Raw genomic sequence first — 13,398 nt, 5'->3', positions numbered from 1 at the left:
GAACATGAAAGAGAATGGCATCTAGACCCTAAATGTCAAAAAACTATTACTATTTTTTTGTAAAATAATGTTCACTTTAGTCTTTATTGTTATTATTGATCTTGTCATTCTAGGTAAAAATTAACTGATTTTCTTTAAGTACAGAAAATTTGAATTGCTTTTCAAAGATAGTATTTGTAACATCTTAACAATTTTCTCCATGTGAAATTCTTGATAGCTCGAGATGTCTTTTTAATGTTAAAGAAGCCAAACTATAAGAAATTAGAACTTCAAGTATATGCAACCTTTTTTGAAATTTACAGTGGAAAGGTAAGTGGAAACTTAAAAAGACTCTGATTTGGAGGGGGTGGGGGAGGAGTGTTAAATTGTGGTTTAACATGCATAACATAAGATTTAACATTTTAACTATTTTTTGTGTGTACAGGTTCAGTGGCCTTAAGTACATTCATGTTGTGCAACCCTTGCCACCCCATTTTTATTTTTTTTTCAACGTTTTTTTTTGTTTTTTTTGTTTTTTTTTGTTTTTTTGGGGACAGAGAGAGACAGAGCATGAACGGGGGAGGGGCAGAGAGAGAGGGAGACACAGAATCGGAAACAGGCTCCAGGCTCTGAGCCATCAGCCCAGAGCCCGACGTGGGGCTCGAACTCCCGGACCGCGAGATCGTGACCTGGCTGAAGTCGGACGCTTAACCGACTGCGCCACCCAGGCGCCCCGCCACCCCATTTTTATATATGTTAGAATATTATGTTAACATTTTTTGAGGTTTTTAAAAATTCCCTTTGAAATGCTCAACTTTTCAGTATTGAGAATTATTCTAATTACTGTAATTTTCTGAAATCTTTTGGACTCTGATTTTTATAGAATTGATTCTTTTTTTCTTCGAGGCTAGTTTTCTGATTTGGATTTTTTTGAAATAGGTGTTTGACTTGCTAAACAGGAAAACAAAATTAAGAGTGCTGGAAGATGGAAAACAGCAGGTTCAAGTGGTGGGATTACAGGAAAGGGAAGTCAAATGTGTTGAAGACGTACTGAAACTCATTGACATAGGCAATAGTTGCAGGTAACTCATTTTAATTAAGGGCAACTTAATCTCTTAATCAGTTTTAGTTACTTGGGGTTTCTAAACAAAGCAAAGGTGTTATTCATTGCCTCTTGGCAGTAAAAATTTGTTCATAAAAACTTTTACTGTTAACTTGTAACTCTGAGTGACATCTACTATATTGGTAATCATACTACAAGTATACTAGAAGTGTGCCAGATTAAATTGTATGAATCCAGTTGTATCGAAGTGTTGTAACTCAGATTGTCTTCATTTGTATTTAAATGATGAGAACTGGATAGTTTTTTCTTGCTTTTTAGTGAAAATACTCTGGTTTGAAACATAAACTAAAAGGGTTTTTGTATGTAAAATATCCTTAATCACATTGTAGGACATCCGGTCAAACATCTGCAAATGCACATTCATCTCGGAGCCATGCAGTGTTTCAGATCATTCTTAGAAGGAAAGGAAAACTACATGGCAAATTTTCTCTCATTGACTTGGCTGGAAATGAACGAGGAGCTGATACTTCCAGTGCAGACAGGCAAACCAGGCTTGAAGGTGCTGAAATTAATAAAAGCCTTTTAGCACTCAAGGTAAATAAAATGCATTTAATTGTGAAAAGTCTTTTGCTTTTGACTTTAATTTTGTTTAGAGTATCTAGAAAATGATAGCACTTGTAACATCTAATAAATAAGAGAAGTTATCAAAATTTACTTATGTTTACAGTTCTAGATTTACATTGTGCTCAGAAATTTTCTTTACACATACTCTTTTTTTTTAGAGTGAATAGAGGACCAATTTTGAGCCTACTTAGGGAGGTTCCATAGGGCTTTAGTCAGTCATACTGTCTTAGAAGAAGACAAGGAACCGCAAAACTCAGCTAAGAAATAATGTCTCAGGAAAATGTGGAATGACTTTCGGGGGGGGGGGGAGTGTTACATCTGTTCCTTGACTACAAAAGGAAGGATTGAAAATACTACAAAAACATTATGTTTTTTCTTTTGTAGTGCCACTTTCAAAGTTTAGCTTTTTATCCTATTGTCTATTACTTCTAAATAGTAGTCATAGTCTCCAGAAGAATCTTTTGGAATGATAAGTACTTTATTGTTGTTGTTGTTTAATTTTATTTTCTTGATTTAAGATTTATGGGACCATCTTTACTGTGCTGTAAACCTGTTAGTAGGGTTTCCAGAGCTAATCAGATCTTAAATGTTAGGGTTATAGTAAAAGATCTTTTAAATATATTAGTTAAGATTACTCTTTATAAGAAGCCTAACCTGTGAAACTTGCTTTCTTAATTGGCAGGAGTGCATCAGAGCCTTAGGTAGAAATAAACCTCATACTCCTTTCAGAGCAAGTAAACTCACTCAGGTGTTAAGAGATTCATTCATAGGTGAAAATTCTCGTACCTGCATGGTAAGTTTATGTTTGTTTTTGTTTGTTTTGTTTTAATTCTGAATAATGAATAACTCACACTATCTGTGGAAAGATTATAATGCACATTAATAACAAACATTTAAATCCTTCTATTGTGAGAGATACAGTGATACTTAAGATGTGGTCCCTGCCAGTCTGATAGAGAGGATTATATTGCAGTTATAATGCATTCCACTAATTCCAACATCTGAGTCTTCTTGAGGTTGGTCTTCGTTGATTTTTATTTTCCTTGAGTATGAGTCACACTTTTCTGTTTCTTAGTATGTCTGCTAATTTTGGGTTCTATCATTTTCACTATGAATAAATACCTTAATGAACACTCTGGATATTCATATCTTCTAAAGATTATTGAGTTTTTTGTTGTTTTAGCCAGAAGTGAACTTACTTGAACTTCAAATTCTTGTCTCCCCTGCCGGGGGCATCAAATGAAATAGAAACCTGTTTAGTTCTTTTAGACTTAGCTATGTTGCTTAGTGGAAGCCTTGTGTATGCCTGCGTCACGGGTCAGCCAGAGATGTGGGGCAGTTTATATGTAGAGTTTCTGGTTGTCAAGATTACCTCCCTGCATGGTTATCTCCCTATTCTGGGACAAATCTCACTTTCTAGCTGCTATAGTTCTACCTCCAAACTCTGTCTTTTAATTTAACCTGTGAAATTTCAAGTTTCTAATGCAGTTGTAGTTACCCTGTGTGGGAGCAGCAGGGCTTGCCCTTGGGCGGAAAAGCTGATGTGTGGAGGTGGGGAGGGAGGATGGGAACACTCAGTGCTATTCCTTTCTAGGTGTTGACCTCTATTTTCTGCCTGATTTAAATTATTTTTCTAGTACTTTCAGAGAGTTGTTTGTATTTTATATGGTTTATAATTATCATCTGATTATGGGTGTGATATAGCAAATTATTTTGGAGTTTAGATATCATAAGTGTTTTCTTTGTTTAGTAACTATTTTAAGATTAGATCTTAATAAGCTATATGTTGATATTATTGTCTTCATCATTTATAAAATTTTCTTTACCTTTGCATTTTTCTCCCATAGATTGCCACAATCTCTCCAGGAATGGCATCTTGTGAAAATACTCTTAATACATTAAGATATGCAAATAGGTATGAAAAATAGTTATTCAGTTTCAAATTTGAGGGGAGTAGAGCAGTATTTAGTTTGACTTAATATCTGATGGGATAAATTGTATTACATTTTTCTCTCAGTTTTTAAAAATTTTTTGCATGTACATTAAGATGGTATATAGAGTCCTTTGGTCAAATTCTGAAAGTAAATGGAAATGTGTAATTTGGAAAGAGATTTGGATCTTTAGTACAATTGGTCTTTCTTTCAAGAACATGATTACATTTTTCTGTTTCACCAAGTTATATTTCATATTATTTTACAACATCTAAATCACGCAAATTTTTCGTATTAAGTGAGTCTGAGGGGACTGGTCTGGTCTGTGTTTCTGAAATTGTTTTTTCTGTATGCTAAAAATTATTTCTGACAATATTAAGTGTTTTACATGGTGGAATCTAGAGGTTGAGTAAGTAATGATAGCACATTTCTCTCTGATGTTCTATATGAGTTACATTTTATTATTCATGTAATTAGTATTACATACTTTAATGGGCAATGGCATTATTACAAATGAAAGGACAGAAAGCATTATAGACTTTAATTAATTTATTCTTTATAGTCATGAAATGCCCTTGGAACTTTGGGTTATGATGGGCATATTTATATTTGTTTCATAAATTCCTCCCATTGCTCTTGTTTTGAAAAAAATGACTATGTATATAGTTTTAAATTTCTATTATCACATATTGCATTTGTGATTTTAATTTTTAGAGATCAGATTCCTTTTAGTATTCCATTTCTACTGTGGACATTCTTTGAATTTTGCTGAACCACAAGTATTTGTCCCCGTTTCTTTATTTTAATTGCTATGGAAATTTTGTTTTTAATCTTTTTTAAAAATGGGAAATATGTACACAGAAAAGGGCCAAAAACATAAGTGAATAATCTAATATTTATAAAATGAAAATTCTTATCATCAGGTTGAAATAGAATGTTTCTACCTCTCTAGAAAGTTCCTCATATGTTCCCTCCTGATTACAAATCCTGAATAACATGTCCAAATCCATTAACCTCTATCCCCAGATAGACATTGCCTTGATTTCTGTGGCCTATTTTCTGGTTTTTCTTTCTTTTTAAAAATTGTTTAACTGCCTATGACTGTATCCGTGAAAATATACATAGGTAGCTATCTATATTTGAACATTACATAAATGGAATCATACCCTTTGTTCTTTTGTAACTTGTTTTGTTCTTTTTCTTTGTTCTTTTCTTGTTCTTTTGTTCTTTGTTCTTTTGTAACTTGTAACTCTTTTGTTTCAACTGAAGAGATTTTTCAAAATGATGGTAAAAACTGTTGGAAAATATAAGCCTGTTGACATTTTATAAAAAGATAGTAAGATAAAATAACTTCTTTTAAAAATATAATGGATTATTATTCCTGAATGTAAGCCCTTAAAAACTTTAAATTATGGGCTCTGAACTGCAAACATTTATAGTCCTTTTAATTGATTTTTATAATGAACACTTGTAGTATGTAGGGTTTTAATCATTAATTTTAAATGCTTCTTATTTCAAAAGTGTTCATGGGAGAGATGAGAAACAGCTTAGTATAGCAGAATATTACCATGTTGTAGGATTAAAACAAACAAAAATCTCCATGTCTTCAGACTTCAAACTGCACAGGACTCTCCCTAAGGTGAAAATGTTATATCTGGCCATGTCTCTAGTTCATTTAGGTCCTAGTAAATGTTTTAATTTGTTATCCTGTAGTGTAATTTATCTGCAACGTGACTAACCACCTGGGACAAATAATTCTGTCTTTTCTTTCTAAATCTCTAGGAATAAAGACTTTTCAACCTCCCTTGATAGCTCATTTGAGGAATATGATTCCTGCATAGAATATTTCCTGTTTGAGTTGGGCAAGAGGTCTTGGAGTAGAGGAAAATATTAGGCCATTAGGGTAATCTAAATTAGGACATTCTGAAAGAATCCTAAATGAAAGAATCCTAAATGGAATTGGGAGCAAAAAGAGTTACGTCACAGTTAGAAATTTAGTCAGTCTTTGTTGTAAATAAATTTTCCAAAGTGACCATAAAGGATGAAGGGCAGCAGAATCCCATATTGAACCTTTGACAGCAGACATTACCAATAGGTTAAAGGAAGATTGTAAGTAGAAGAAATAGTTAGTTTCATCTACATGATATTATTAGTTTGATCTGTGTGACTGTTTATGACAGTTATGATATGATTTAGATGAAACCTAAAAGAAATAATGAGAAAAACAGATGGTTAGTATATTGGATTTTTAAATAACATAATGTTTGTACTCAGAGCTAGGTTTGAACCTCACTTATGCCACAGTCTCATTGAATAACCTTGGGTAAGATACTTTATTTATGAACCAATGTCTCATCTCTGAAATGGCAAAAATAGTATTGCAAGATTGTTGTAAGAATTAAATAATAAAGTGACTAAAATTTACTAATTGTAGTATCTAACATGTACGAAGTACTTAATAAATATTGCTTACTGTTATGAAATGGGATTGGCCTGAAGGGGACATAGGGAATAACAAATATGGGGTCAGAAAAGCTGTAATTTGGTTAAATATAACCATTAGAAACATTAACAAAAGCAATTTAAATTCCATTGCTAAATAGCCTTTTTTTTTTTTTTTTAAGTTTTTTTAAGTTTATTTGAGAGAGAGAGAGAGAGAGAGAAAGGGAGAGTGTGTATGTGATCAGGGAAGGGGCAGGGAGAGGGAGAAAGAATCCCAAGCAGGCTCCACACCGTCAGTGCAGAGCCTTACATTGGGCTTGATCTCACGAACTGTGAGATCATGGCCTGAGCTGAAATCGAGTGGGGCACTCAACTACTTAAGCCACCCGGGCGCTTCTAAATAGGCTTTTTCTTAACCAGGGTTCTTCATCTGAACCAAACACAGAAGATTATTTGAGTGACTGCTCTCTCGGTTTGTACCAAGGATGGGTTATAGCTAATACCATTCTAAATGCATAAGAAAGAAGTTAATTCATTACAAACAGTGGATGCCATTAGGACTTAATCCTCTTGTGTTCTGTTTTAAAAGACTGCAAGAGTATTGAGGGCTCGTTAATGCTGATATAATATTTGTGGTATTGACTGCACAAGGAAATTTGATTAAGTAGTCAATAGGACAGAGAGACTCAAAACCTTAAAATTGATTATTTTTTCATTATTCTAGGTGCAATAAGTCAAAACAATGTTGATCTCTTTTTCTAAATGAATTAAACTGAATACTGAATGAAAACTTGAAATGTGCATTGCTGTCTGTATAAGAGCATTTTCTTTTAATTTGTTGCTGTTTTGGTGCTGCAGAGTAAAGGAGTTTGGAATTAGTCCATCAGACATTCCCTTCTCACAGGGTAGTGGCAGTCGCCCCGATCTCTCTCCTTCTTATGAGTATGACGACTTTTCTCCTTCGATTACCAGGTCTACTTCCCTTCTATGCATAAGATATTTATTATAATAGTTTCTTTTGAATTGCATTACATATAAATATTTCATTTATACTTCTTTTGTTCTGAGCCATTTTATTTTTCATTTTCATTTCATTTGGCAGGTGATGGTTGTACTGCATGATCTTCATTTTTGTGTACTTTATTAATTTATTTGCTTTAAAGTATTGATGTAGAATTCAGGCTTCCTATTTCCCCTCATATTTTTAAGGATGATGTCATCTTTGCATATTTACAGTTGAGAGATAAACTGTCTCATTTAAAGTGAGAAGTTTACCTTTATTTCCTATGTACTTATAAATTTCCTTGACTCCAAGGAAATAACAAGGATCCTCTTGCTTTAGAACATGTACCCTCCCACTGTGTAAATTGAAGTATAATCGGTAAACATTTTTTTTAAATGATAGAAGTTTAGAAATATGATTATTTCACATGTAGCTCTTTTAATAGAGCATTATAACAACTAAAAAGTATGCAAAGTGTATTCTCTGATTTTGGCAGTAATCCATTTATTAAAAGTGCATTTTTCTGTTTATATAATTCAATTGCAAAAAGTTTCTTTTTACTTTGAAATACTGAATTTACTTACTTAGCTAATTATCATTTATTACGTACAATAATTATATTTGAAATAATTGTAAAGTTACCGCAGTAAATTCTGAAAGTTAAATAGCCAAACATCCCTTTGGTCTTCCTGCAGATTTCAGGTAAACTTGATCTGGAAAGCTGACATCATCAGTCTTAACATGTTTAATTGAATTCCCTTTTTATTGAATAGGTTGGCATTTTCTTGTTCCTCTGCGTGTGTCTTTGTTAATTTTAGGTACCTCTTATGTGTTTATAGGGTGAAAGAATTGACTGTGGATCCAACTGCTGCTGGTGATGTCCGTCCAATAATGCACCATCCACCCAATCAGATTGATGACTTAGAGGCACAGTGGGGTGTAGGGAGTTCTCCTCAGAGAGATGATCTAAAACTTCTTTGTGAGCAAAATGTGAGTGACAATATAGTTATAACTATCTGTTTTTAGTTCGTTTCATCAGTAGCAGAACTTAATAATTGAAAACTACTGTCTAAGTCAGGGGTCAGCAGACTGACAGCCTCTGGGTCAGGCATCTGTTTTTTACAAATAAAGTTTTACTTAATTGTGGCCATTGCTTATTCATTTACAAGTTGACTGGCTGCTTTCTTAGCACAAAAGCAGTGACAAAGACTATAACACTCAAAGGCCCAAAATAGGTACTGTCTGGCCCTTGAAAAAGTTTGCAGACTCCTGGGGTGCCTGGGTGGCTAGTCAGTAAGCTACTGACTCTTGACTGACTCTTGATTTCTGCTCATGTCATGGGTTTCATGAAGGGTTTGAGCCCTGCATTGGGCTCTGCCCTGGCAGCTTGGAGCCTGCTTGGGATCCTCTCTCTCCCTCTCTCTCTGCCTCTCTTCTCACACTGTCTCTGTCTCTCTCAAAATAAATAAGCTTAAAACAAAGTTTGCTGACCGCTGATCTAAACTATTATTTTTTTCAGATTTTATATCATTATTAAAATTCGGGGATTTTAAAACTAACACAGGGAAAAAAGCAAATTTAAGAATTATGCATACAATATATTATACATACAGCTTAAAAACAAAATTAACTCGGACACATGCATGTATATTAAAAGGATACCATGGGCTGTATCAGAAGTCAAACATGGAAAAATGCTAATAACATTTGTTAAATATGGTTGTATTCTATATGTTTGAAATGTCTAGTGACATTTCATAATTTAACATATGATTCCCAATTACTCAAAAAATTATATCCCCCATTTTATAAGGACTACGAGGTATATTAAAAAGTAACAAAAAAGCACAACACACAGTTTCACATAATTACTTTAACATATTGAGGGGATTCCTTTATGTGAGATGTGAAAGTTTATATAATTAACTTCTAAAGAATTTTAATTATTTAAATATTTTAAAATTGCATTTTAAATAATTTTTTAAAACTTCATTTTTAAAAATTATATAGTTTTATACCCTTTTTTTTCTCAGTAAGAATCTTATAGTAATATTTTGTCATGATAAAAAGTGGCATTTACTAATTTCTTACTACATGACTTACATTTGGTAAGCATTTTATTTATCATCTGATGTAATCCTTAGAATTTGATGTGATAGGTACCATAATTATTTGCTTTTTAACTGATTTTCTAAAAGGTGAAGGAAGTCAACTAAGATCGTACATATAGTAAGTGCTAAAGCCACAACTGAAATCTCCATATTTCTTATGTGAGAGCCACATCTTAGGTCCACTAAATGTATTGCTAGCCGCAATAATAAAATACTCTTTGGAAATTATATAACTTTAAGTTAATGTTTTTATACTTTTTAACTCAAGTCCACAATATTCTAGAGCAACAAATGGGCATACTACTTTTTGTTATGTTGTTCCAAATTATTGTCTGTTAATAATGAAGGGCTTAATGTAGTGGTCCTCAACTAGGAGTGACTTGACCCCCTAGGGAAAAATGTGTGGAGACATTTTTAGTTGTCGCATCTATTGGGTAGAGGTCAGGGATGCTATTAAACATCATACAAGGTATAAGACAGTCTTCCCTCGAACCCCAAATGTCAGTGGTGCCAAAATTGAGAAACTGGTTTAAAAGTAAGAGTTCTAAACTTTGAACCATAGAAAATAAAGAACTGAAAATGAGATTCTGACCTTAGTCTATCCCCCATCTCCAAAAGTTTTGAAGCAAAAGTATAGTTGCTTTTAGAATTCTTAACACAAACCATGTATTGTACTTAGATATGGTGCCTTTTACTGATGTAGAAAGCCAGAACAAGATAGGCCCCCTCTGTAGCAGACCTTTTCTGTTTTATTCTTACATCTTTTGGGTTGGGTCTTTGTAGGTCTTTAATTTGGAGACGCTGGCTAGATGACGAGAACTGATCCAGAGGTTTTTAACCATAATATCATGAGTTCTTGCATTCTCCTCCATATTTGAGAGAGTGTGAGTTTTGCCACCCCTAGGAAACTTTGAATTTTGCCACCCCTGGGAAACTACCTTGAGGTGGTTCAGAATTAGTTTTTAGTTAAGTATTGGTACATGTGCATGTTAAGTTTTAACAAGGTAAATTAAAATGGGATAGTGTCTAAGACTTGCCTTAGAGATAAAACCGACACAAGTACACAAACTAGAAGATAGTAAAGTGCATTAGAATTCCAGAAATAGTTGCACACACAAAAGTCTTCTAAGACTGCAGGGAAATGAGGAACTTGAACAATATTTTAAAGCAAAGGAAAGAAGACATTCTGGGCTTTAAAGGGAGGTGGGCAGGTAAAATGAGTAAAGTTGGTTGAGTGTGTTTATTGGAGAGAGAGAGGGAGTGAGGGAAAGAATAATGCCTGAATGTCTTAATGAAAACAGATGCCTGTTTCCCAAAGAGAAGATAAAAAGGTCATTGGCTAACTTGAATGTATAAACTTGTAGTGATGGTAGCATACGATGAAAGAGTCACATGTCTCTTTATAATATTTAACCAAAATATGTACATATGTGTAGAATTGTGTATTTTGTTTGAAAAACATTGCTTTTTCTACTTACAGTTTATAAAGAGATTTTAAGTAAACCTTGTCCCTAAAGCCACATTTTGAGGAAATAAATCATTAGACATTGGGGTTGGGAAAGAAGCTCACAAAGAAAGCGAGGCTAGAGAAGTTTTCACTTGATGTAGGACCAAAATAGGAATATGTTATATTTATGTATGTGGATTTTTTGTTGATGAGGTAAAGTTGTCATTTGTCGGTTAAGATTTCTCTAAAAACTGGAAGCACGTTATATGGTGTAACTCAGAAATTAAGACTGAGAAAGAGTTGAGACCTTCCAAAACACTAATTTGATAGTCACAGTCATGAAAGACATTATCTTGAAATCTCTTTTCTGGTGGAAAGATGTATAAGACATACCTATGATTTAAATTGTTAGTGAAAATTAAACAATATTGAAGAAATATTTCAGCATCTTTATTGCTTTCAATAAATGTATTTTTGAAAAGTTGCGCTGTTCCAAAAGAGATTGCCTTTTTAGGGTAATTCTGCAGTAAAGTCTGTGCTAAATGAAAATTATCTCTTACTTAATATGCTTAAATATGGGGTATCTTATTGTGGCTTTGCCTTTTATATTATATTTTCATAGTCTTTATCTTTCAAACCTCCTCAATTTCTAAATGGCATTTTTATAAGTGACCTAGAAAAACTATTTTTTTGTAACATTTAAAATGTAAAGTCCTGATTTTTAAAACTGTGTTCATCTTAAGGAAGAAGAGGTTTCCCCCCAATTGTTTACTTTCCACGAAGCCGTCTCACAAATGGTAGAAATGGAAGAACAAGTTGTAGAAGATCACAGGGCAGTGTTCCAGGTAAAGTTAAGACAGGACCTTACATCAAAATGTTTCTGTAGGGAAATTAACTAAAAACTTTCATAATACTTCGAATATCACACCAATCTAAAAATATACTTATTGTGTGTATGTGTATTTGTGGGATATATGACAGGATATTTTGAACAGAATGATGGATGGTTACAATGTTTATTTTGCACTATGGTGAAAGAATCTGGTTTATTTACTACTGTTCTGTTTTATTTGCTTTCTTTAGTTGTCCATTTTTAGAGAAGGGTTGAACTTCTCCCCTCCACTATCCTTTTCTCTCTTGTTAGGTCAGTTTATTTGACAGCAGTAAGAAAAACTTCTAAGGGTTATCAGAGTAGTTGAGGAAATACCTTTCTTTGATTGCTTTAGGAGAGGTAGGGTTACTGTCAGTGGCAGATGAGTAAGGGGTGTTAAATCCTTGCCTGTCACAGCAACTCCTGACGTATTCATCCCATTGTGTTCAGCCAGTTAAAAGCACGTTTACTTGATGATTTCCCTCTTGATCCCCCTATTGCCTTTTTTAACAAGAAAATATCCTAGAGGGTGATACTTACAAGGAAGCGTAGATAAAGTTTGGATATCATTATGGAAACTATAAATATGTTCTGAGAAAAAAGTGAACAATAGCTCAGTCTTTCTTTTGACCTGTGTTCTTTCTCTGATGTTGAAGAGATATTAACATGACTCAGCTGTAGACCATTTGAGCACCTGGATGAAAGGCTTAAAATATAAGTGAACTATTAATTTTATAAATTGAGAATAGGATGTACATGCATTGAAACTGTTACAGTTTTAGTCAAACTCTTACTATGAGAATCTATTTAAAGGCCTAGATGTTTAGATTAAATCAAGAAAGGACACTTGTAATTTAAGAAATTTGTAGGAGCAAGGTGTCTGTCAAAAAAAAAGACCATCGTTTCCCACTCTGCCATTTTATGGTGAAGTCTAAAAAGTTCTTTGCTCTTTGGCAGAACTGGATGTTTTCAGTTTCAGTCCAGTATTCTTTTTACAATTCCATTTATTGTTCCTCCATACTGTGATCTGCCATTTCTTAAAATAGGGTTTTATTTTTAAAAAGTAAGTAGAGGGGCGCCTGGGTGGCGCAGTCGGTTAAGCGTCCGACTTCAGCCAGGTCACGATCTCGCGGTCCGTGAGTTCGAGCCCCGCGTCGGGCTCTGGGCTGATGGCTCGGAGCCTGGAGCCTGTTTCCGATTCTGTGTCTCCCTCTCTCTCTGCCCCTCCCCCGTTCACGCTCTGTCTCTCTCTGTCCCAAAAATAAAAAAAAAAAAAAAAAAAAACGTTGAAAAAACAAAAAAAAGTAAGTAGATAGCTAAGAAAAAAGAAAAAATTGTGGGGGGTGTGTGTATATATATTTTAACTGATACATGTACAGTTTTCTAATAGATACCTACATTAGCTAATTCTTATGATACACAGTCCAGTTATAATTAGCCATTAAATTGCATTGGAAGCTAGAAAGTGCCCATTTTTATATCCCAAAACTCTTTAATTCAGAATGATCTGAACTTGTTAATAATCAGTATGATTCATTACATTGCTAGGAAATGAAACTCCTAAATTCCACGTTATCTAAAATCACTTAAGAATGAAGGGTTTCTTTAAAGCATGTGTGAATAGTAAGTAGCTACTATTTAGTGGTTTCTTTCACTCTTCTAAAATTGGCTGTCCCTTATAGTTAAAATAATTTTGAAGAGCTGGTGTTTAACCACTGTGAGGCCACAAATGGGGATGTAAATGCTAGATGATTTACAAGTTCTAGGCTACCATAGACCTCATTTGATTGCTCAGTAGCTTTGTTATACCCATTTCCCCCCAACTTTAGGGATAGCTACTAAAATTTTGAGAATTAATGTGCTCACTGATACTTACGTGTTTGATTCACACCCTTACCCAGGGCACAGTAAAAGAAAAATGAAGTTC

General features: G+C 33.8%; 1 protein-coding gene across 4 annotated transcripts in view; it reads left to right on the top strand.

Moving 5' to 3' along the window:
• Positions 1–13,398, top strand: part of KIF2A (kinesin family member 2A) — a 68,127-nt gene that overhangs the window by 46,745 nt on the left and 7,984 nt on the right. For 2 of the 4 annotated variants that reach the window (XM_086700159.1, XM_086700148.1), the window contains exons 12-19: positions 218–309; positions 919–1,061; positions 1,432–1,636; positions 2,349–2,459; positions 3,514–3,581; positions 6,898–7,011; positions 7,882–8,032; positions 11,344–11,445. In XM_086700159.1, the coding sequence (XP_086556285.1) occupies positions 218–309; positions 919–1,061; positions 1,432–1,636; positions 2,349–2,459; positions 3,514–3,581; positions 6,898–7,011; positions 7,882–8,032; positions 11,344–11,445 (986 nt within the window). The remainder of the gene's footprint in view (positions 1–217; positions 310–918; positions 1,062–1,431; positions 1,637–2,348; positions 2,460–3,513; positions 3,582–6,897; positions 7,012–7,881; positions 8,033–11,343; positions 11,446–13,398) is intronic. The other 2 variants (XM_086700172.1, XM_086700169.1) reach the window with 1 other exon arrangement.

The sequence above is a fragment of the Puma concolor genome, chromosome A1 (assembly GCF_028749965.1).
Source record: "Puma concolor isolate L17-30 chromosome A1, mPumCon1.1.hap2, whole genome shotgun sequence".
Classification (NCBI taxonomy): Eukaryota; Metazoa; Chordata; class Mammalia; order Carnivora; family Felidae; genus Puma; species Puma concolor.
Note: the sequence above shows the minus strand (reverse complement) of the source record. Positions and strands in the feature narration are given on the sequence as shown.